Below are 23,478 nucleotides of genomic sequence, written 5' to 3'. Positions count from 1 at the left end.
AGGTGCCGAGCCAAATAGTGAACTCACAGGAAGCAAGTACTTTGGGGGCATTTTGGTAAAAAGGGATTTCTCTTCCTTTTCAGTGCAAACGTCAAGGGAACCTGGCTGGCTGGAAGGGACTTTGAATGGCAAGAGGGGGCTGATTCCACAGAACTACGTCAAGCTGCTGTAGCGCTGGGCCCGTGGGGGCCCCCCGCGCAGACCCTGGCCCCCAAGGACCTGCCTGGGGGCAACGAGCTGCCATCTTCCTCCCGGGCGGAACCCACAGCCACCTGGACACGCAGGAATGACAGATCACAGATTGCCACTCCAGGGTCAGGGGGTGGGGGACACACTGCTCGAGGTGGGAGGAGGGAGATGCCCTGCACAGAATCTTGCAGGTCTGTGTGGCGGAGAAGAGTGTCAGGATTAACAGGACGGACTTTTCATTTGTCAAGCCTTGGGACTTGTGGTTTTTAATTACCCGGTTTGGAGAGTGAGAGAGGGAGGACAGCCTTCTGCCGGCCCACCTCTCCCACTGGCGGCTGCACCCCCAGACACCTCCCCACGCACCTGCCGCCAGATGGGAAAGAGAGCTGTGCTGGCTGGATGCGCTCGCGCTCAGCTCTGGAGGCTGCTGCTGGCGGGTGGGCGACGCATTGGTCTAAACCCAGACACTCCTCCCCGGATGGCTGCTCTGGGGACCCCGTGCTCACTGAACTTCAGGCACCGGCGGATTCACAGCACGCTTCTCCGTGCTGCTCACCTGTGTGCTTCCAGACACCCCCTTTCTGCCCCAAGTTGTCTGTACATGAAATAAAACAGAATTCACTCTTGGATCTGTGTCCTACCGCGGGGAAGAGGTTGTGGACTCCCTCCCTGTACCATGTCATGGTTTGGCAGCCCCCCGATGGAAGCTCACTTTCCCCTGAGGTTGGGCCATGCTCACAGGTAGAACCGATGAATGAGGAGCCTTGCTTACTCAGAGCAGGGTGTGTTTCTGGAGTCAGCAGCCTCTCTGATGCGTGAGATCCCGGCAGACACCCCTCTAGCCGCCTGGACAGACCTTTCCCCGTGACCTGCGTGAGTCCTGACCAGGATGGGGCCGTGGCGCTGCCCCCTAGGGGTTTGGGTGTGTGCTGTGGAGGCCAGCCCTCCCTGCCAGCCTCAGTGTGTCACTGTGTCCTCACCCCACCCTCACTCCCTCTGTTTTCCAGGCCTCAGCGCTAATCTCTCCATCCAGATTGAGCCGGGCTGCAGGGAGCAGGTCAGGCATTTGGACTCTTCCTGGAGGACCCCCTGCCATGCCTGGGCCCCGCCCTGATGCTTCTTCCTCTGTCTTCCAGCCTCCGAGTCACAGGCATAGTCGCAGCCTCTCCTGGAAGTGGAGGACTTCTCTGTCCCCAGTCTGGAGTCCCTGCAACGTGGAGCTTGTTTTTAGGGGCCTCAGGATTCTGAAGCCGGGTCTGCTCTGGGGGTCTGGCACGTCTCTCTTCCCTATGGGAGGCTCCTCGGCCCATCAGAGTTCTCCCCTAAGATTATCACAAAGGATGTGTCTGTCTCCTCTTCCCCAGGTGAGCTGATTCAAGAGCGCTGGTAATCAGGTTGGAAGCCGCCTCCCCTGGACCATGTAAGGTGTCAAGTTTGGGGTCAGGTGTGCACAGGGGAATAGGCCTGTTGAAAAGTATCCATGTTCTACATAAAGGTAAGGACAGTCTCCATGCAGTGTAATTAAAATACTGAACTGGGGGCCCGGTGGAGAGCACTGGGACAGCTGAGGAGCCCAGGGCCTCAGGACAGTGACCAGCCCTGAGCTGAGGGCTGGACCCGGCTAGGCGGTGGGGGTGTGGCAGAATCCCGAGTGTCCTCTGAGTTATACTTCCAGCCCTTGCCCGCTGCTTAGGGACGTAGAGGGGAGACTTGGCCGGTGAGAAACTTGGCTTGTGACAAACTTTCCCGTTTCTCTGGGAAAATGCAAGCCTGTGGGCAGTTACAGGGAGTGGGGCCAGGTGAGCGCTGGGAGTGAGTCCAGGCAGTGTTCTGAACTGGTGTGTATCCATAGGGCAGTAGAAATAAGACCCCCCATACTGGGACTTGATTCCTTTACCTGCCTGAGGAAGATTCCGTCATTCACAGGTGCCCCCAACCTGCTGTTGCCCCCAAACTGTTCTCTACTGCCAAAGTGTGTTTGTTACCACTCACGTGGTCATGGAGGTTTCTGCTAAGTCTGGCTACTCGTGCGGTTTTGGACAAATTAAGTTGACTATGATTCTGTCACTGCCTCCTAAGAAGATAACAGTACTTGGAGGTTTGGGGCCAAAGTGACTGAATGTAAGTAGTGTGCCCTGTACTTAGTACGTGCTCAGTTAGTGGGCAGTGCTGTTCCCTGTACTGTTCCTACTGTGGTTCACCTGTATTTTTGTCATCAGGGACATCTGGGTGCTATAGGATGACAGTGGGGTGGGAATGAAGCCTCAGACAGGTGAGGGAAGGGTGTCTTCCTCTGCCTATAGGACCCGTGTGGCTGGGCCGGCCAAGGCCCCTGGCCGGGGGGCTTCCCTTTGGTCCAGGCCCAGAGGCTGCTTCGTGATGGGGTCAGGAGCTGTTCTCTTCCACTGGCAGAACTTCATTTCTCCAGGTGAGAAGTGGAGCAGTGGGGAAGGGGTATTTTTCCTGTGTTTTTGCTGCATGGGGGTGGCTGATCCCGAGCATGTTGCTCAGGCCCCCCTTGGGTTAGACATCTCAGCCTGTGTTCTTCCAGAGGCACGATGGGTGGGGGTGGGACCCTCTGGGCAAGAGAGGATGCTCAGGGGCCTGGCATGTGATGGTGTCACCAAGGGCTGGCCCTGGGGTGTCTCTGTGCTTGTAAAAGAGATGCCAGGTGAGAACAGAGCCAAATGGCCTATGGGAGCTGTAACCTGCGCAGAAACATCTGCAGCTGGGGGTACGGGTGGGGAGGGCAGTGGAGCACGGGGACTGACTGAGCCAGGGGAGTGATCCCATTTTAATGGAAGCTTTCACGAGCGAAGAGCTTTGTTCAGGTTCAATAAGCTAGTCAGATGTTCTTTCTGTTCTACTGTCCTGCCTCTGGGGGCCTGTAGGAGCTATGAGTTGAGTTGTGCCCCCTACCCTGCCTTTTACAAAATTCATTTGTTGAAGTCCTAACTCCCCCCCGACCCCGGACCTCAGAATATGACCTCATTTGGCACACAGGATCATTGCAGATGTAATTAGTTAAGATGAGGTCTCTAGGGTTGGGCTCTAATCCAGGATGACTGGTGTCCTTCTAAAGAGGGGAGATTTGGGCGCTGAGACAAGCAGAGAGGGAAGGGAGTGCAAAGAGACACAGGGAGAAGGTGGCCATGTGTGAGCCAAGGAGAGGGGGCCTTGGAATAGATCCTCCTCACGGTCTTTGGAAGGAACCAACCCTGATGATCTGAGACTTCTAGCCTCCCAAACTGGGAGACAGAACCTTTCTGTTGTTTTTCAGCCACCCAGTTTGTAGTACCTCTTGACGGTAGTTCTAGGAAACTAAAATGGGCTAAAAGTGCGTGTTTTGAGTTAAAAAACAACCACCTATTGTGAAATCCTATTTTCATTATTTTATACCTTAGTGACCTTGGGCAAGTTCACTTGACCTCGTTATGCTTCACTTTCCTTCCGTGAAATGGAGAGAGTGGTACCAACCTCCCTGGGACGTTGTGACAAATGATGCTGTTAAGTGCCTGAAGGGTACAAGGCGAGAGAGATGATTTAGTGAACGCGGGAGGTGGGAGGAGGGAGCCGGCAGGGTACGTGGTGGTGGGGGGGGTCAGTCTCTGTCCCTCTTCTCATCTCCAGCCACCCTCTGCTTTACCTCCAGCGTACCATCGCCAAGGCCGTGCCTACATCGTTCGGCCTTTCCCTGCCTTCCTAAGTGCACATCTTGCCTCTTTCATCTTAGTTTTGTCTTTGTTCCCCGTTTGCTTCAGTTCTGGGCCCCTTCCCAACTTCTTCCTGGTCCTCCCCTCGAGTCTCTCAAAGCCAGTCTCAGTGACTCCTTCCTCAGCCAGATGTTTTCCAAGGCCCTTGAGATCTTCTTGAGCCACCCAACTTTCTTTCCTCCCTCCTGCTGGAGGAAGTTATTCCAGGAGAGTGTCCTCAAACAGCTTCCCCGGTCCTGGTTCTGCAAATGTCTTCTCTGATGCTTGTCAGCACTCTTTTTCCTTGCCTGGCCTGGGCAGTAATTTATTGCTGCCCCATCTGGGTATCCTGGCACATGCTCCTAATGCTTTAACGTCTGGGCTAAAAGTGTCTCAATCTGCTGGGTAGACTATCTTGGAGAATTCTTTCCTATCAGAAGATCAGCTTGATTGGAAAGCAGACTTTTGATTCTTGTCCAAACGAGAGACATGCGCTTTGGACTCGGGCAGTAGGTGCACGGGGTTCATTTCGGCAGCTCGGTCCCATGCGTTAGTGTCTGGATTTTTCCTTCCTTGGAGGGTTTGGCAGCTGAGGAAACACTGTAGGCGGAATAGCTCGGGGGAGTGGGTGGAGCACGACCTGACTCAGCTCAAGCCAGTTTTCACTAGCGCCACGACCGACCCTCACTGGCCCGGGGCATAATAGGTTTTTCAGAGCACGGAAAACTTGACAATCACTGTTTTGACAACGAAGTCTGAAAAAATACCTAACGTGGCGTGAGTGGTACGTGGGTTGAATGATCCCAAATTTCACCCCTCCTTCCGTGAAGCCCTCCCACGCTGACACTGGCCTTGACCTTGTAAGTGGCTTTGGCCATTGGGACAGAGGCTGACTTGATGCAAGCAAGGGCTTGAAAAGCGCTGCCTGTACCTTTCAGCAGTCTCTCTTACAGCCTTGCTTCTACCACGAGTATATGCCCAGGCTAGCCTGCTGGAGGACGTGAGGCCCCGTGGAGCACAGCCATCCCAGACCGGCTGGGTGCAGGCTGCCCACAGAAGGGTGACTGGCCCGACCCATCTGAGCCTGGCCGCATCAGCAGAACCCCACACCCCCTACCCTGCCTGCTAACTCATGAGAAATCATAAACGATGGTTGATTTAAACCACTCAGTTTTGGGATGTCTTGCTATTCTGCCCCATCACTGACTTCGCTTTGGATCCAGTCTTGGTCCATGCTGAATGTTAAGTTCTTATCTTAATCTTCTCTTCTTCAATGCTGTTGGGAAGCCACTTGTTTTATTTCCAAGAAAATTGCTGTACCAGCAACTGGATGACTTGAAATTCAAGTGCCGGAGATACTTGTAATCAAGTCATTTTGGTCTGTTGTACACTTGCAGTTTATAGTTTATCAGAAAGTACGTTGGAGCTGACTTCAACATAAAGGAACGATGTTTTCTATTTGCCTGAGGGACATTCATCATTCAGACGCAAACTCCTAATTATATATGCATCACTATGCATAATTTTTACTGCTTTGGTATACAGTGTGGCTGGCTGTCTCAGTGGCCGACACTTCGTTCTTAGTGATTATTAAATGTGTAGCTGGATTCTTTGGGCCTGAGAGCACTTCTAGACATTCTTAGAAATATAGTCACACTTGACCCAAGCCCGAGCCTGCTTTATTCAGGAAGGGCGCCTGCTTTAACCAAGGGTGCACATCGGTGGAACCTCCCACCCACAAGCTCGGCAGCCTCACAGTCCTTGATGGCTTGTTTGAAGTGAGGGGCTCTCTGTGAAAAACCCTACTCCCTGACAGGTCAGACTGCATACACTTTAAGATACAAATTTACCTTCATTCATAATAGATGTTTTACAAATTGATGCACACAACTCAAAAGTTTTTTAAATGAATTTTTATTTTCCTGGGCTATGTTTTGTTTCATGGCTATGTTGTGTTTCAGAAATATGTTTCAGAAATATATCAGTTGTGTTAAAGTGAAATTGTGTTTAACTCTCAAAGAGTCTTCTGGTTTGACCGATCACATTAAAAATGGATATGAATTTCTCTTGTGGGAGGTATTTTCTAGTTTTTAAATGAGCTGATAATTGCTTACTGCTCTTTTGTGGTCCCTATTAATGAGTGCGATCTAGCGGAGCAGCCTGAAAGGACTGTGAGTTGCATTGCGGCTGTTGGGCGATTGAGTCTCTTGATAACCCAAGAGGACCTGGAACAAGACTCCACTGCATGCAGGAAGATCTGGGAATGAGACGCGACATCTGGTCTACTCAGGTGAGTCTCAAAGTCTGTAAAACGAACAAGTGTCCACATGGTTGGAAAGATAAATGAGTCCATGTACATGCAGTGTTTAGCAGGGACATGGGAAGCAATCACTGTTACAAAATTGTTACAGGGTATTTCAGGGAGCCAAGTATCAGCAGTAAGAAACACGACATCTAGCCAGTCCCCAAAGGGGATGATTAATATGTGGCTAACACAGGGCTTTCTAACATGGGGGAAAAATGGTGACTCCATCTTGGGTATAGGCAGACAGGCATATAATCAGGATTTTAGAAGGGCACAAAATCCACATGTTCCTACAGACGTGCAAATGAACTGTTTCCAAAACAACAGGTGATTAAAGTAAAGGATTTATTGTAATCTGCTTACAGTCCTTTGCAAAGACAGACATATGTTTTTGCATAAAGATATAAATTGCTTCATTTTAAACTAATTTAGTGTGTTTTTTTTTTAATTATATGAAGAAGTTTTGGTGAATTATGAATTGTACCAAACCAAGATTTTTTAAGAGCAATATGGTACAAAAATAAGAGCAGACAGACAATTTGGACTGGGACAGGCATTCAACAGTGAATTTAGAATATGGCTTTGCTGTTTGACCAAGCAAAGTTACCCGGAGACACACAAAGAGCCAGTAACTTTGTTAATAGAAAAAGCTGATGCAGACCGTCTCTATCCCAAATCTGGTTAGGTTGCAATTCTGATTTCGTAAAAAGTCAGTCTGAGCTACAAGCTGCTCTGGTTAAGCCATTTCTTTTCTAGAAACTCCCAGTCTGCATGCTGTGTATTCATCACCTTCCGAGTGTGACTTTCATATTGCTGTGCATGTAAGTTGACGGTATTTAAAGATCTGCTTATAAATTAAATTCCTGAAATTGCAAATTAGGTAAGAAAAACTCCTCCGTCTGAGTGCAGCTCTCACAGGTTCCCCCGTGCGTAAGGCAGGTGTCTTCCAAAAGACAAGGTAATGTTGCCCGCATGGTGAACCCTGGGAAAAAGTGTTGACCCTAACGCTGCCTTCTCCCGGCCCTGGGCTTCTTCTGCTACAACTTTTAGGTTTTGGAAAATAATACAGTTTTCACTGAGTACCTGATGATTATCATCATTTTTAAAAGATTAATTTGGCCTCTATTCAAAGTAGTTTAGTGCAATCATACTAAGTTTCCCCAAAGATATATATGTTTGTGATTTGGGGTAAGAGAAAAGCCATAAATTGCATCAGTGCCAAACAGATTAGTGAATTAAAAATTTTTAGTGCCACTGTCTTGCTTCTATGATCTGTAGTTTTTTTTTCCCCCCCGAAACTGTTTATGTATAAAATTGATTTTTAAAACCTACCTTTTAAAAATCTAAAAACCCTATAGTGATCATGCGGTCTCCACGCTGTCTCAACTGAACTGTGCCAGAAAGCATCTTCTCAGTGTGTCCTGCTGTGACCTACGTGTTCCCATGACCAGTTCCCCGAGTGCAAAGCCCCCTTCCCAGACCGGAAGTGAACATTTCACCTTCTGCAGGCATAGAGAGTGTGTGGAATTTTTTTTTTCCCCCAAAGGAGAAAACATGATTTTTTCTGAAGTGGGACGAGGAGATGCACTCTGAGCCATCGCGTCTCCAGTCTCACTCTCCTGGAGTGGATTCTGCTTCTGGAGGAAAAAAGGAAAAGAGACAGCTTTTCCAAAGCTGGCACTCCCAGGACATCCTCTCATGGGTGTGCTGGCAAATGACGCCTTCAGGGAGCTGCAGGTGCCACCATGCGCCGTCCCCGATGGAAGGAGGATGGAGCAGAAGCCGGAAAACGTGCTCGAGTCCCACAAACACCCCACGCGGGAGACCAAGGACAACAAAGGTACAGAAAGAGTAGAAAGGCTTAAAGACAACCGAAGAGGTCTAAGTGTGGTTATTTACAACAGAGACTGTAAAATGGTAAATTAGATATGAAGCTAAAAAAGGCACAGCTTTCCCTTTCTTAAATACACTGTAAACGGTTCATGGTGCATGCAGAACATTTCACTTTACAAAAAAAATTTTTTTTTACCTTGTTTGTTTAGACAAAGATAGTACTTAAATAGTCTCCAGCAAAATAGAATTCTTTCAAAAATACTTTCCCATTCATCCTATTAACCTTTAAAGTTTTTTTTTTCATATGTGTCTCATTTACAAAAGTTCCTTATACCTTATTTTAGGTCCTTCACAATTTTATACATACAGTAATGTACAGCACAGCAAAAGACTGCAAAAATTATTTGTAAAGCCAACACAATAGATACTAGAAATTGAAACCAAGGCATTTGTTTTAACATCTTACCCATTCTAATTAAATAATAAGTGGACGCTAGAGGGTGTGGGTACCAGTGATGCAGAAAGACGTGGGCGGGGAAGAGCCCTGGATGGGGCCGCTAGTCCAGTCCACGTGCTCTGTTATTACACAACAGGAATCTGTATATGTTTTTCTTTTTTTTTGTTGTTTTTTTAAATAACAAAAGAATATTAATGCCCCATATTGACTATACGTTTTATGTGCAAACCAAGGGTGAGTTTGAAAAAGTTCGTTAGTCATTGAACTCTTAAAACAAGCGAACGATACCAGAAACTACATGGCAGAGTTAAAACTTCCATCTGTTAAAATATCAAAATCAGAGAGTTATTGACTAGATATGGCTTTTCATCCAGAGGAACAGGAACGTGTTTCTAAGCGCTGGGAGGTTGGAGAGGGAAGAACTCCTCAGACTGCACAGGTGTCGCCAAATCCACGTCACCCTGCTCGCCCGCCTCCGGACCCTGGACGTGATTTTTCAACTTGAGAAACTGCTGAACAAGTGGGAATCAACCATCCTGTGTTAAAAATGTGATTTTCTTGGGTCCTTCGTAGGTGTGGAATAACATGGGGAAACTTAAGGCAAAGTTCTTTTGGTGGGACGTCTCCCGTCACTTCCTGTGAAAGTAGAGGGTCTTGGCGTTCCCGGACTCTACCTTTGGCAGCTGGTCGCTGATGATCTCCACCAGCATTGCTGGGAACTCCACTTTCAGGGCCTGGGACTCCCGGAAGGTATAGAAGCAAAATTCCAACAAGTCACTCACCAGCTGCAACACAGACAGAGGGGATGTGACATCGAGACCCGATCCCTACCCTGTCCCCAGGCCCCTCCGTGTCCCAACTCTGGTGCAAGCTCAGAGCAACACTCGGAAATCCGATCATGTCTACAAGGCTGCCAAGCGAGGTAAGGTGGCCAAGTCGCCTGTCCCGGTGGAGGAAGACGGGTGTTCACATCTGATGCATGTAATATGCCTGTTACATAAAACAGATTCAAACCAGAGCTATGTCATGGTTGAACATTAACTGTCTTGGTGGCAAAAGGGCCAGTAACGGTGCAGAGTGGTGGGGTCACCAAACTGCTTTCATCCAATTCTCATTTCGAAATGGGTGAACTGTGTGGGGCAGGCAGGTGTGTATGTTGTTGGATCCAGGCGCTGGGCCCTGCTGAGGGAGCTGTGGCTGGCAGGGGGGCAGCCCCTGGCCCCTCATCTCGCCACTGTCTCCCTTCAGGCTCCCAGTCCTGAGCTGGGGGCAGGGCTGAAACTTCTCCCTACCACCCCTGGCTTATTAAGATATAACTGACGTATAACTTTGTGTATTTTAAGGTGTACAAAGGGTTGATTTGATGCGCTTACAGTTTGCAAAATGATTAACACTTCTATCACGTTACATACTTACATTTCTTTTTTGTGATGAGAACTTTTAAGATCTCACTTGGCAGCTTTTGAGTATGTAATACAGCATTGTTACTCTAGTCGCCGTGGTGTACACCAGATCCCCAGAACTTCTCCTCTTATAAGCAGAAGTTTGTACTCTGACCAACATCTCGTTCCCCCACCTTCTGGTAACCACCCTTCTACTCCCTGTTTCTATTAGTTTGCTTTTCCAGATCCCACGGGTAAGTGAGATCATGCAGTATTAGTCCTGACTTATGTCACTTAGCGTCATGCCCTTAAGGTCCGTCCATGTTGTTGCAAATGGTGGGGTTTCCTTCATTCTCACCGCTGAACAATACTCCATTGTGTGTGTGTGTGTGTATATACACCAAATTTTCTTTATCCATTTTCAGCCACTTTGAAAGCATGAAAACATCAAGGAGCACTTTTATGTCTTCTCACCGATCCAGCCATTTCTCCAACTCTGTGACCCAAGGACCTGTCCATCCTCCTGGACCTGAGCCACTCCCAATTTGGTAAGTTAAAAAAACAAAAAACCACCACCCACAAATGCAGTATAGCATTACTCATTTCTCTTCTAATTACTAGGAATACAATTTCAAGTTGGAAAGTATATATTCTCATTTTTCTTCAGTTAATTCCATATCCTATTATGGGAAAAAAAATGACTTTGGGTCATTTCCCACTGTGTTAAAGCAGACAATATTAATACTACATGTCATAAAGTAACTCTGTAGTCTTAAAGAGATTCTGGTGAATAGACATCTGTAACTTTCCCTCAGGAATTTTTTAAACTCAATTAGCAGGCTTAATTTGAGTTGGTTAATAAATAACTGCTAAAGGCCTTCACTACAAACCAGGAATCAAGAAACAGTCAGTGGGAGAAACATCTCATGCTTCTGTCTGTGCCTGAACACGCCCTCGGTCTGCAGACTGCTCTCTCCCTCCGTCGGTTCCAAGGACTGGCTGCTCTGTGCCCATGGGAAGCTGGGAACTAGCACGAGCCACTGGGTCTGCTCTGGGCTTGTTCACACACACACGTGCTTGCTTAGCAAATGACGTACCTCAGTTTCCACACCTGTGCAAGGGGGGGGGGTAATACTAGTGCCTGCTGCACAGGGTTGCTGGAGGCGGAGTCAGGGGGCTGGCGTGGAGGATGTGCTGAGCGTATGTCAGCTCTTAGTCACGGTGTTGAGAGGCACTGCAGGAGCAAAACCTGCTCTGGGTCATTGTGTAACTTGGTCCTCAGGCCTCCCTTCTAGAAAAGGCGAGATGGGAGCACTTTGTGTTTGGCCTTTCCAGGAAGGAGACTGTGGAAACAGAACTGGGAGGGTAAGTTTCTTCACTTCCCCAGTGATGGGCCAGTGGCTGTGGGAGCTAAAAGCCAAGCCAGATCCTGGGCTCTAGCCGGGCTGCCACAAACGAGCCTCACGGGGCAGAGGGCCAGGGCCGAGGGTGTGAAGGACACAGTGTAAGTTCACCCTGGTCTCTGCTCCTGCTGCAGCCCCTGAGGTCTCTCCGTGTGGGCACCTGTGGGTCTGTTTTTCACTTTGAAATTTTAACCTGAGGTTAGACATCCGAGTTTCTAGGCCAGATCAGTCCCTGAGTAGGACAGCCCGGCAGCCCCACCCTTCCCAGCTCTGGGGCTGGGGCTGGCCCTCGTCCAGAGACCAGAGCTCCCGGTGCTCAGAGCGTTTGGGGTGGAGGCCGAGGTCCTACCCACGACTCACCCTCCTCGTCCATCCATCCCAGTGACCAAGCACCTGCTCTGGGTCAGGCACTGGGAAGGGGAGGAGGAAGGTGGTCGGAGTGGAAAGGTGGCCTTGGCACATGGCCTGAAAGGGTGGAGGTGGGTCACTCAGTGTGCTCAGAGCAGCGGGGGCTCGTGAGGCACTGCCTGTTGGCTGACAACCTGATTTCCCTGATAACCGACACACGTTACCTGGACGGCCAGGGCTGCGTAAGGGCTTGTGTGTAAACAGGTGACAGCACTGCTGATTCTGACGTGTGATAGGAGATACGGAGCGGAGTGAATCAGCTCTTGAACCTGAGGCAGCTTGCAGGGAGCACCCTGGTGGGGGACAGGTCCCCTGCCCCTGTATTTAACACCCACGTGAGCATCACCTAGCAGGTGCTGGGGAAACAGACCAGAGAGAGGCTGGGGCTGGGCACTCCTCACGGACCCTGCACATTAACCTGGGGCTGGCGTTTCCTACACCCAGGGCTTCTGTTCAGAGCAGATGCCTTGACCAGCTGCAGAGGGATGGGGGCTCTCCTGGGGCACGTGGGGTCAGGCTGGCAGCCAGGGCTGGGCCTTTGACCCTGTGAACACCTGGAGGGGGGAACCCTGTCACCACAACCACCCCAGGAAAGGACTCATGCCTAACTCTTGGGGTGGCCAAGATGCCCAGGGGGCCCCAACAGCCTGGCCCACCTGCCCTTAGAAGGCTAAAAACCTCTAAAGACCCCAACCCAGCAAGGCCTGAGCCAGTGGCTGCAGTTGGTGAGGTCAGGGATCATCTGAGAATCAAAGCCGGGTGGCCCCAGTCTCTGGGCAACGAGGACAAGGGCCACCCCCCACAGCCAGTGCACCAGGACCCATGGATCCCTGAGAGATGTCTGAGGTGGGTTGTTGCTGCGGGAAAGGGCACCATCCCTACTGGAAAAAGCAGGGTGCAAAGAGGGCGGGGCTGCAGGTGGTCAGAGCACGAAGCAGTAGAGACTAGGCCCCCGGGGAGTCATATGTGGAACTGGGTCAGCAGGGATGCTGAGCCAAATGGGTGTGTCGCTGTGAAGTGTCTAACGGCCACACACATGCATGGGGGTCTCCTGTTGCAAGGCAGGTGGGGCCTCTGCCTGAGCCCAGAGGAGCCAGAAGACACAAGGACAGCCCGGTGTGATGCACGTGCCGTCACCTGCTTTTCAAATGATGTGAGTATTGGTTTCTGCTTGTTTCTGAGTCTCTTACCCTCTGTCAGGGATCCCCCCCTTCCTGCAGTCACTCTCCACAGCCCTCCAACTCCACATACCTGGAGCCTCAGCCGGAAGGAGTCCTTCCTCTCCTAGGATGCTGCCCCCACCTTCTCTTTTATCCAGTGGTTCCCATCTCTTACGTGTTTCCCACCTAACAGCTCCCGTAGTGGCCTACAAGCTCCTTGAAGGCAGGAGCCACGCATGCAGCCCTGCTGCAGGTTTGAGGGACTCAGCGCTCTGGCTGCCTGGCCCGCTGCCTGTGTTCCTCTGACTCCCTCCTAAGTGCTCAGGAACAACTTATGGCAGTACTTTTTAATGGCAGCTGGTTGCTAGTTTTTAATCAATGAACCAAAACAAAAACTGAGTAAGTCAAATGGGCCTATTCATTTGTAGTGGCACTAAGTAAATAATGCAGACCTTGATACATGAAGCTCACCTTTTTCATCAGTACACACCTTTCATCTCTCCCTGTCATTCTGATGTCCTTTGCTTTGTTTATACCAAGGTTTAATGTGACTTTGTATGCCCGGTCACTGCTCTCTGTAGTTAGAGGGATGGTCATGACGACAGAGAGAGCAGCTCTGCCCTGCCGGCCCCTCAGCACGAATGCCTTCAAGGAGACACATGGCCAGGCTGGGGGTGGGGGGGCGGGGGGAGTCGCTATACCGACTCCCAGCCTGGCTTTCCTGGTAGATACCAGGCTAGACGGCAAGGCAGGAACCCTAAATACTAAGAGCCCACGTGATTAGTAATCGGAGAAAGCCCTGTGCGTGCACTCGCTGCCTTTTCACTCTGTACAGGATGCATCTGCTGGGACCACAGAACTTCTGCTGGACGCTCAGCATAACTTCTCCAGCCTGACGTCAGGGTCACAGTGCAACTGGGGACACTGCAGCTCTTGGGCACTGTCAGTACCTCTTCCCCCCCTCTCTCCACAGAGCCATCTCCAAGGGCTGGCCAGGAGCTGTGCCCTGCCCCCACCACAAGCTACGGTCTCTTTGGGTGCCATGCAGGGAGGGTTTGGCACTGCTGTTCTAAGGTCACACCATCCGTGAGCAGTGACGGAACGCCTGAATGACAATAGCCTCTCTGAAGCAGGGTCGGTGTGGTTTTGACAGCCTACTTGTGTCTCTTAAGTAAGTTTGCTGCCAACTCCACAACTTTCTCCAAGTTAGGATCAAACTTTTGCCTGAAATCAGCACTGGGGGAAGGTTTGAAGCTTTATTTTCAAAGATCAGAATTTTAGCCAGCTATATTCATAGGGTTAGGGACAAACAATACTTAGCTTCAACTCTAAATACCGTGCCAACAAGCATTTACCCCAGGTGTTCCCGCGACAGCCTCGTGAACACTGGAAGATGACACGCAGTGATTACGTAAGGACCCTGGCCTTCAGCCAGAAGCCCCAGCCTCTCCCCAGCGCACGCGAGGGCGGGGCAGGCTGGCGTGTGCACAGGCGGCGGCCCCTGCATGGCTGCTGGTGTCTCAGCAAAATGTGATGGTAACGTGGTCAGAGGTAACAAAGGACCCCCTCCCTCCCCGGGCAATTTAGCAGCATTTGTTTCAATAGCCAGAAGACAAGGTTAGACCACTACTTAGGGATTCCCTCTAAAAACCCAAACCCTGCAGTGTGGCTTCTCCGCTGAGCTCTCCTAAAGGCTGAGTTTAGGAGAGTTCGGAAGGCCTACACACAACTGAGAGAAAGAAAGAGACCATCATGCAGTAATGTTAGCATCGTGGCAGCATAAGACGGGTCCTCCTTTTTGACCCCCCCTTTTAACAAAGAATTAGTCACTCATCAGTGAACAAAAGCACGGTTGTGGGGCTCTGGGATCCATCACCACCTACAAAGGGCCCCGGGAGGAGTCTTGCCCGCTTGTGCCTCTGGTGCTAGGCAGGGGGACCCTGCCATGGGCTGTGGAACTGGCAGAGCAGTGAACTTGCCCCAGCCCATCCTGCCATGGTCGGGAAAATACCTGGAGGCTGCTGACCTGGGCAGATACCCACTGACGAGAGAAACTGCAGAAAGCCAGCATACCATTGGAGCAATAAAAACAAATGGAAATGGAAAAAACTTTACCAGCACTGCCCCAGCCCTTGTGAGGCAACGCTGCAGGAGTCCAAATTATCAGGTATTGTAATAGAAAAGAACAGATCTGACTCCATATTAGATCTGTTCCTTTGGCTTTAACCCTGCGCCCTGTTTCCTAGGCTTGGTCTGGCTAGCTCTACACTCACGTAAAGATAACAGGTTGCAGAATAGAGAATAACTTCTGTCTTGTTGGAGGTTTTGCAGGAGCATCATGACCTGGCCCACGTGGACGGCTGCAGGAACAAAAAAATTCCTACACCAAGAAGTTTGCCACCAACCACACCCCCTTCCCCTGTTTGTTTGAATAAAAGGAGCCTGCATTCTGACTAGAGCAGGATGGTTCTCCAAGACGTTAGTCTTCCACCCTCTCGGTCTGCCGGCTTTCCAAATAAAGTCGCTATTCCTTGCCCCGACACCTCGTCTCCTGATTTATTGGCCTGTTGTGTGGCGAGCAGAATGAGTTTGGACTCGGTAACAGTATTAGCAACCTTTGTCCTGGGGGGGAAAGAGTGGTGATCAGCTACCCCAGTGGTGTAGGACAGACACAGCTGGAGAACCTGTTTCTCTCAAGCAGCAGAGTACTAAGGTGGGACCTCTAAGACTTGGGGAGGGAGGAGATTGGGAAAGAAGCAAATAAGATCAAAGGGTATTAAAGTGACACACACCCATTAATACCTACCCATGAGCCTCTGAGGATCTCCCTAGAGGGTCCCCAGTTACCCACTAAAGCCCTGAGTGCTAAGCTTACACCTTCCCCTACTCTGTGGCCAGCAAGAAGCCACAAACTTGAGCTATAGCACTGCCTCCTGGAAGACAAGAGAGGTGTCCAGAAGCCAGCCTGGTGAGCTGTAAGAATCAGAGACGACATAAAAGCTGAAGATTCTGCCACAGAGAAAGCAAAAAGAGAACCCCCAGACTCCAGGAACACCACTGAACAGAATACCCCATCTGAACTCAACTAGCACAAACTGAAGGAGGTATCTGCCCCTTCCAGTGCAAAAAAAAAAAACACAAAAAACAAAAAGGCAATGCAGTACTACAAAGAAATGAAAAGTCAAGAAAATATACCATCACCAAAAGATAATAATTCTCCAATAATTGAGCTCAAAGGCATGGAATTCAAAGGCATGGAATTCAAAGGCATGGAATTTTGCAATCTAGCTAAATTCAAGAAAGCTGTTTTGAAGAAACTCAAAAGAGCTACAAGAAAACTCAGACAATTCAACAAAGTCCTGAAAAAATACAGGTTTAAAATGAGTTACTTACCAAAGAACCAGAAATCATAAAAAAAGAACCAAGCAGAAAGCTTAGGAGCTCAAGGACTGAAATGAAGAAATGCTATAGACAGCATCTGCAGTGGAGCAGAACAAATGGAAGAATCACTGTAACCGAGTAGGACCCTGTGGGGCCCTCCAGGGTCAGACCACTCACTCCCCCATACCCTCTGCTGCAGCTCCTCTCTGAAGTACCCAGATAATAGTGTCTCATACATATTTCCCAAATTTTTCAGATGCTTAAAACCACCGCTAAAGGGAAGAAGTTAGCTACTTGATGATCGAGAATGCATAGCCCCCAGACTTTCCAGCACCCAAGGGGTTGACACTGTTGAGTGCCCTGTTCCCTCCACTTCAGCCAATCAGAGGATTGTGCACGAGCTGATAACATATTCTGCAACATACCTCCCCCTTGCCCCACCGCCACCACCTGGCCTTTAAATATGCTTGGTGAAATCCTTTGGGGAGTTCAGCGTTTTCTTGGGCATGAGCCACCCCATCTTCCTTGCTCGGCCCTGCAGTAAACCCTTCTCTGCTCCAAACTTTGATGTTTCAGTTTGTCTGTCCTCATAGTTGCCTTCAGTAACATGAGTCGGAAGATTCTGAGATACTCGAAAGCAAAGAAGAGTGAAGAAAGCTTATGTGATTTAAGGGATTCCATCAAAAAAACCAAAAGTATTAGAAAAATTAGGGTTCCAGAAGAAGTAAAGAGAGGGAAGGGGGCAGAAAATTTATTTAAAGAAATAATAGGTGGGAACTTCCCAAACCTGAAGAAAGAAATGGACATCCAAGTTCACAAAGTTCCAAAATGACTCTTAATATCTCAATGCAAAAAGACTTACTCTAAGACACATTATAATAAAACTATCAAATAATCAAAGGTAAAGAATTCTAAAAACAGCCAGGGGAAAAAATATTATAACCTACAAAAGAACTCCTATTAGGCTATCAGAAAATTTCTCTGCAGAAATTCTACATACCAGGAAAGAGTGGAATGTCTTATTCAAAGTGTTGAAAGAAAAATTGCCAACCAAGAACTATCTGGCCAAGTTATCTTTCAAATACATAGGACAAAAAGACTTTCCAAGACAGACAAAAGCTGAAGGAGTTCATCTCCAGTAGACCTGTCTTGCAAGAAATTCTGAAAGGAATACTCCAGGCTGAAATCAATGGATGCTAATCAGTGACATGAAAACATACAAGAATATACACACACCGGTAAAGGCAAATATAGAGGAAGACTTAGCATTTTCCAATTCTGTAATAGGATAGTGTGTTAACCACTTAACCATAATTTAAAGGTCAAAGGAAGAGTATTAAAATTATAATTACGGTAACTATAATTTGCTAAATACACAATATAAAAAGAGGTAGATAATGACATTAAAAATATAAAAGGGGGAGTAAAAGGGTAGAGCTTGTGTAGACAACTGAAGTTAGGTTGCCCTGAACTTAAAATGCACTGTTCTATCTATGCAATGTCTTACGTAAGCCTTACAGTAACCACAAACCAAAACACCTAGAGTAGACGCATAACAGGTAGATACATGGGTAATGGAGCATACCGCGATGGAAAATCACCCATCACAAAGGTGTGCAGAAACACAATGCAACCAGAGAACAATGACTAGGATGGCATTACCAAGTTCTTTATACAAGCAATAACTCTAAATGTAAATCATTTAAATTCATCATCAAAAGATAGTGGATGGATGGGTAAAAAAAAAAAAAAAACCCCAACTATATGCTGCCTACAAGAGACTTACTTCAACTTTAAGGACACACACAGGCTCAGAGTGAAGGGATAGAAAAAGATGTACCATGCAAGTAGAATCCAAAGGAAAGTGGAAGTGACTATACCTTTATCAGACAAAACAGACTTTAAGCTAAACATGGTAACAAGAGTCAAAGAAGGTCAGTATGTAACGATTTAGAGGTAAATTCATCAAGAAAACATAATTATGCTTATATCACATGCAACATTGGAGCACCTAAATATATTAAGCAAATACTAACATATCTGACAGAGTAGACAGCAACACAATAATTGTAGGGGACTTCAAAACCCCACTTTCAGCAATGAATAGATGCAGACAGAAAGTCAAGAAGTAAACACCAGATTTGAACCAGGCATTAGTACAAAGAGAGCTTAATAGAACATACTATGCAACAGAAGCAGAATATACATTCTTTTAATGTACACGTGGAACATTCTCCAGGACTGACCATATGACAGAACACAAAATAAGTCTCGGCAGACTTCAGGAGATAGAGATCATACCAAGAAGTTTTCTGACCACAATGTTATGAAACTAGAAATCAACAAGAGGAAAGCTTGGAAAATCTACAAGTATGTAGCAATCAAACAACACACTCCTGTACAACCAGTGGGTCAAAGAAGAAATCAAAAGGGAAATTAAAAAAAAATCTCAAAACTAGTGAAAATGGAAACACAACATACCAAAACCTTTGGAATGCTGCAGGGGCAGTTCTGAGAGGAGTTTATGATGATAAATGCATATATTAAGAACATTTCAAATAACCTAACTTTACACCTCAAGGGAGCAAGGGGAAAAAATGGACAGACTAAGCCCCAAGTTAGCAGAAGGAAGGAAATAACAAAGATCAGAGTAGAAATAAATGAAATAGAGACCAGAAAAACAATAGAAAAAAAAATGAAGGTAAGAGCTGGTTTTTCAAAAAGATTATGAAAAAAAGTCAGAAGACTTAAATAAAATCAGAAATGAAAGAGGAGACATTAAAATGGATACTACAGAAATACAAAGGATCATAAGAGGCTACTATGAATAATTATATGCTAACAAGTTGGACAACCTAGAAGAAATGAATACATTCCTAGAAATATATAAACTGCTTATACTGAATCAAGAAGAAACAAAATCTGAACTAATCAGTAACGAGTATGGAGACTGAATCAGTAATCAAAAATCTCCAAATATAGAAAACTTTGGACCAGGTGGCTTCATTGGCAAATTCTACCAAACATTTAAAGAATTAATATCAATACTTCTCAAACTCTTCCCAGAAACTGAAGAAGAGGGGACACTTCCAAACTCATTTTACCAGGCCAGCGTTACCCTGACACCAAGCCAAAGACACTATAAGAAAACTATAGACCAATATCCCTGATGAATATAGATGCAAAAGTTCTCAACAAAAGATTAGCAGGCAAAATTCAATAGTACATTATAAGGTAGAAATCATCCCTGAGATGCAAGGATGATTCAACATATGCAAATTAATAAATGTGGTACACTACATTAACAGAATTAAAATAAAGACCATATAATCATCTCAATAGATGCAGAAAAAGCATATGATGAAATACAACATCCTTTCATGATAAAAATACTCAACAAATTTGGTATAGAGGGAACATACTTCAACATAATAAAGGCCATACCTGACAAACTCACAGCTAACATCATACTCAATGGAGATAATTGAAAGCTTTTGCTCTAGTATCAGGTACAAGATAAGGATGCTGGACGCTCACCCCTCTTAACTGATAAAAGTACTGGAAATCCTAGCCAGAGCAATTATGTAAGTCAAATAAATAAAGGCATCCAAGCCAGAAAAGAAGTAAAATGATCTCTATTTGCAGATGATATGATTCTATATATAGAAAATCCTAAAGACTCAACCCACAACCTTTGGAACAAATTAACAAATTCAGTGAAGCTGCAGGACACAAAATCAACATACAGAAATTAGTTTCACTTTTATGTACTAACAGTGGGACATCTGAAAAAGAAAGCTATCCCATTCACAGTAACTTCAAAACAATAACATACTTAGGAATAAATTTACCCAGAGAAGTGAAGGATTTGCACAATGAAAACTACATGACTCTGAGGAAACTGAAGACCCAAACAAATGGGAAGAGATCCTGTTTTCATGGGTCAAAAGACTTATATTGTTAAAATGTTCATACTACCCAAAGCCATCTATAGATTCAATACAATCCCTATCAAAATTCCAAGTTTTCACAGAAATAGAAAAAACAACCTTCAAATTTTGTATGAAACCACAAAAGACTTCAAAATAGCCAAAGCAGTCTTGAGAGTCAGAAGCATCACATGTCCTGATTTCAAACTATACTGCAAAGCTGTATTAATTAAAATAGTGTGGCAAATAGAGACACAGACAAATGGGCCAGGAAGAGAGCCCCAAAATAAACTCCTGCATATGTGATCGACTAATACCTGACAAGAGAGCCAAGAACACTCCATGGGGAAAGCATAGGTTCTTCAACAAGTGGTGCTGGGGAAACTAGAAAACCACACACAGAAGGATGAGACTGGACTCCTGCTTACACCACTCACGAAAATTAACTCAAAATGGATTAAAGACTTAAACATCAGAGCTGATTCAGTAAGAATCCTAGAAGAAAACATAGGAAAAGAAGCTCCCTGACACTGGTCTTGGCAATGATTTTTTTGGATATACCCACAAAAGCATAAGTAACAAAAGCAAAGTTTAACAACAACAACTCCATCAAGCTAGAAGGCTTCTGCAGAACAAAAGAAATAATCAAAAAAGAAAGAAAAGGCAAACTACAGAATGGGAGACAGTCTCTGCAAACCGTGTATCAGATAAGTGGTTAATATCCAAGATCTCACTGATATCATTGTTAGATATCACTGTTAGAATGGCTATCACCAAGAAGACAAGAGAGAGTGTTACTGAGGATGTGAAGAAAAGGGAACATGTGTGCACTGCTGTTGCTGGGAATACAAAGTGGTTCAGCCACTGTGGAAAACAGAATGGAGGTTCCCCGAAACATTACATAACTAGAACTACCCCACAATCCAGCAACTCCAATCCTAAGTAAATATCTGAAGGAGATGAAAACAGGATATTGAAGAGATATATGCACTCTCACGATCCCTACAGCATTATTCACAATAGCAACAGATGAATGAAGAAAGATGATGTTGTATACATACACAATGAAATATTACTCTGACATCAAAAAGAATGAAATCCTGCTATTTGCAACAGCATGGATGAGCTGGGAAGGTCTTATGCTAAGCAAGATAAGCCAGACAGAGAAAGACAAGTATTGTATGATCTCACTTAAATATGGACTCTTAAAAAAGCCAAACATAAAAACAGTAGAACAGTAGTTACCAGGGGGATGGTAGAATTGGGGAGGAGGTGTTTGAGGGTACAAACTTGCAACCTATAGATAAATAAGTCCTAGAGATCTAATGCTCACCACAGTGATTATAGACAACAATACTGTTTTATAAACTTTAAAGTTGCTTAGAGACTAGATCTTAGTTGTTCCCACCACAAAAAAGAAATAATTATGTGACATGATGGAGGTGTTAACTAATGCTATGGTAGTAATCATTTTGCAATACATAAATGTATCAAAGCAACATGTTGGATACCTTAAACTTGCAGAGTTATATATCAATTATATTTCAATTAAAAAAAAGGTACCATCAGAAAAGTATCTAAAACAATCAGTTTTTAAATACTCACCAAAAGGCATTTCTTGGCCAAAAGCTTAGAGGTGAGTACACTTGGGGCATCAGCTGTGGGAGGCTTTGGGGGGAACTTAGTGGGGTGCTCTGGGGCCCTGAGCAAAGCTGCCAGCTGGAAGGGGTAGCTTTGGTTGGTTCCCTATTTCAAAAAACTGCCCTCCTCTGCCGAGGGCCAGCCCACATGGCCATGGGCATCTGGATTCGAGTGTGTCCCCACAGCAGGAGACAAGGCTCAGTGGGGCTGTGTGCTCTGCTGTGAGCTGTGCTCCCCCGGTGACCCTGCTTCCAGAGAGGCCCCGCTGCCTGGCCAGTGAGGAAGGCAGGGTTGTACCATGAGGCTTCACAGGGCTGGTTCCTGACCCTCGGCTGGTGCAGGAATAAACTGGGCCAGACCCGGTGCCCGGGTAGGAATGGGCTGGCTGCTGGGGTGGGAAGGAGAATCTCAAGGAAAGCCAAGGTATTTCTGAAAACTCACCTCTGCCCCCAACCCTGTAGCATCTGATTGTTATCTGAGATTACATTTTAATTTGTCCTTCATCACCATTTTTATAAAAAATTCAACACCAGTCATTGCTCTCCAGTCAGTGATAAACATTCAGTCTTCAAAACATGTCGTTTGGATGCTGTGCTAAGCAAGATGGGTTCAGTTTCCTTCTAACTTTTTTTTTTTAACTTGAATTTATTTAATTTCCACCCTGTTTTAAGTTTCCTTGTATTACAAGCCTCGTTCTAGATCATAGCTCCGCCTTCTTGTGAATAAGGTCTATTGTACATGCGAAACCCACAAAGAAAAATGACACAATGGAAAGGCAGAAAGTGGAGCTTAAAGATAAAGGGATAATTAGAACATTGCTGAACAAAAGAAATCTAATGAAAGGGTTGTGCCTGGAACGCACTGGCACGTTACTGTATATAGAAGTATGAACTTTTCCTAATTCTGTTTTCCATTATTTCCTAGATCTTTCTTGCACAAGTACACTACACTGAGCACTGTAAAAATCTAAACCAATTCATATTTAAAAGTTACCAACTTTAATATCTGGCTCCATCAAGATGAAGCAGTTAAACCTTTACTTCAATCTCCTGAAGAAAAGGAACACTGAGCAATAAAGGGGCAGACACCACTGGCCAGGGCTAAAGGCCTCTTCTGATCCAAGTACGGATAAGACAGTAGACACCAAGGTGGCCGAATCTATTCCTTTGATTCTGTTGACACCAGTGAATGAATCAGAAGCCAGCAGAGTAGGGTCTCCAAGGCCAAATCTGGCCTAATCATTTTTGTAAGGTTTTTTTTTCTTTTTTTTTTTTTTACACTTTTAAATGGTTGGAAAAAAATCAAGAGACTATTTTGTGACATGCAAAAATTATAGGAAAAAAGTTTTCCTGGAATACAGCCATGCTCACTCACTTAGATATTATCTGTCGCTGCTTTCATGCTACAAAGGCAGAGCTGAGTAGCTGTGACAAAGCCTCTGGGGCCCACAAAGCCTGCAGCATTTACCAGCTGGTCCTTGATGGAAAAAAGTCTGCTGGCCCTGGATTGGAAGGCACGCCAGAGATTTAGTAATAGCTAAGGGAGAGCAAGTTTTGGTTGCTGGCTAAAATAAATAAGTCAAGTATGAGATGTCTCCTGACTTCAGAAATAGTAAATGTGGGGTGAAAAAAAGTCGTGGCTAGATCTGGTTTTCCAAATAAAATACAGATTCTCCGAGCCCTCAGGAAATGCTTTAGA

At 46.3% G+C, this 23,478-nt stretch overlaps 2 protein-coding genes across 24 annotated transcripts in view; one reads left to right on the top strand and one right to left on the bottom strand.

Annotated features, from left to right (window-relative positions):
• The window catches only part of ARHGAP10 (Rho GTPase activating protein 10), a 301,184-nt gene extending 285,815 nt beyond the window's left edge, over positions 1-15,369 (top strand). The window contains exons 23-29 of one of the 21 annotated variants that reach the window (XM_064491667.1): positions 84-2,617; positions 6,023-8,026; positions 9,050-9,398; positions 10,284-10,406; positions 11,194-11,223; positions 12,735-12,822; positions 13,665-15,369. In XM_064491667.1, coding sequence (XP_064347737.1) covers positions 84-172 — 89 coding nt within the window. In that variant the 3' untranslated portion in view covers positions 173-2,617; positions 6,023-8,026; positions 9,050-9,398; ... (2 more) ...; positions 12,735-12,822; positions 13,665-15,369. Of the gene's footprint in view, positions 1-83; positions 2,618-6,022; positions 8,027-9,049; positions 9,399-10,283; positions 12,823-13,664 lie in introns of all 21 variants that reach the window. The other 20 variants (XM_064491623.1, XM_064491538.1, XM_064491268.1 and 17 more) reach the window with 20 other exon arrangements.
• Positions 6,515-23,478, bottom strand: part of NR3C2 (nuclear receptor subfamily 3 group C member 2) — a 330,623-nt gene continuing 313,659 nt past the window's right edge. For all 3 annotated transcript variants that reach the window (XM_031465002.2, XM_031464999.2, XM_064491164.1), the window contains exon 9: positions 6,515-9,261. In XM_031465002.2, the coding sequence (XP_031320862.1) occupies positions 9,106-9,261 (156 nt within the window). In that variant the 3' untranslated portion in view covers positions 6,515-9,105. The remainder of the gene's footprint in view (positions 9,262-23,478) is intronic.

Source organism: Camelus dromedarius, chromosome 1, assembly GCF_036321535.1.
Source record: "Camelus dromedarius isolate mCamDro1 chromosome 1, mCamDro1.pat, whole genome shotgun sequence".
Lineage (NCBI taxonomy): Eukaryota > Metazoa > Chordata > Mammalia > Artiodactyla > Camelidae > Camelus > Camelus dromedarius.
This window is presented reverse-complemented; position numbering and strand designations above follow the sequence as displayed.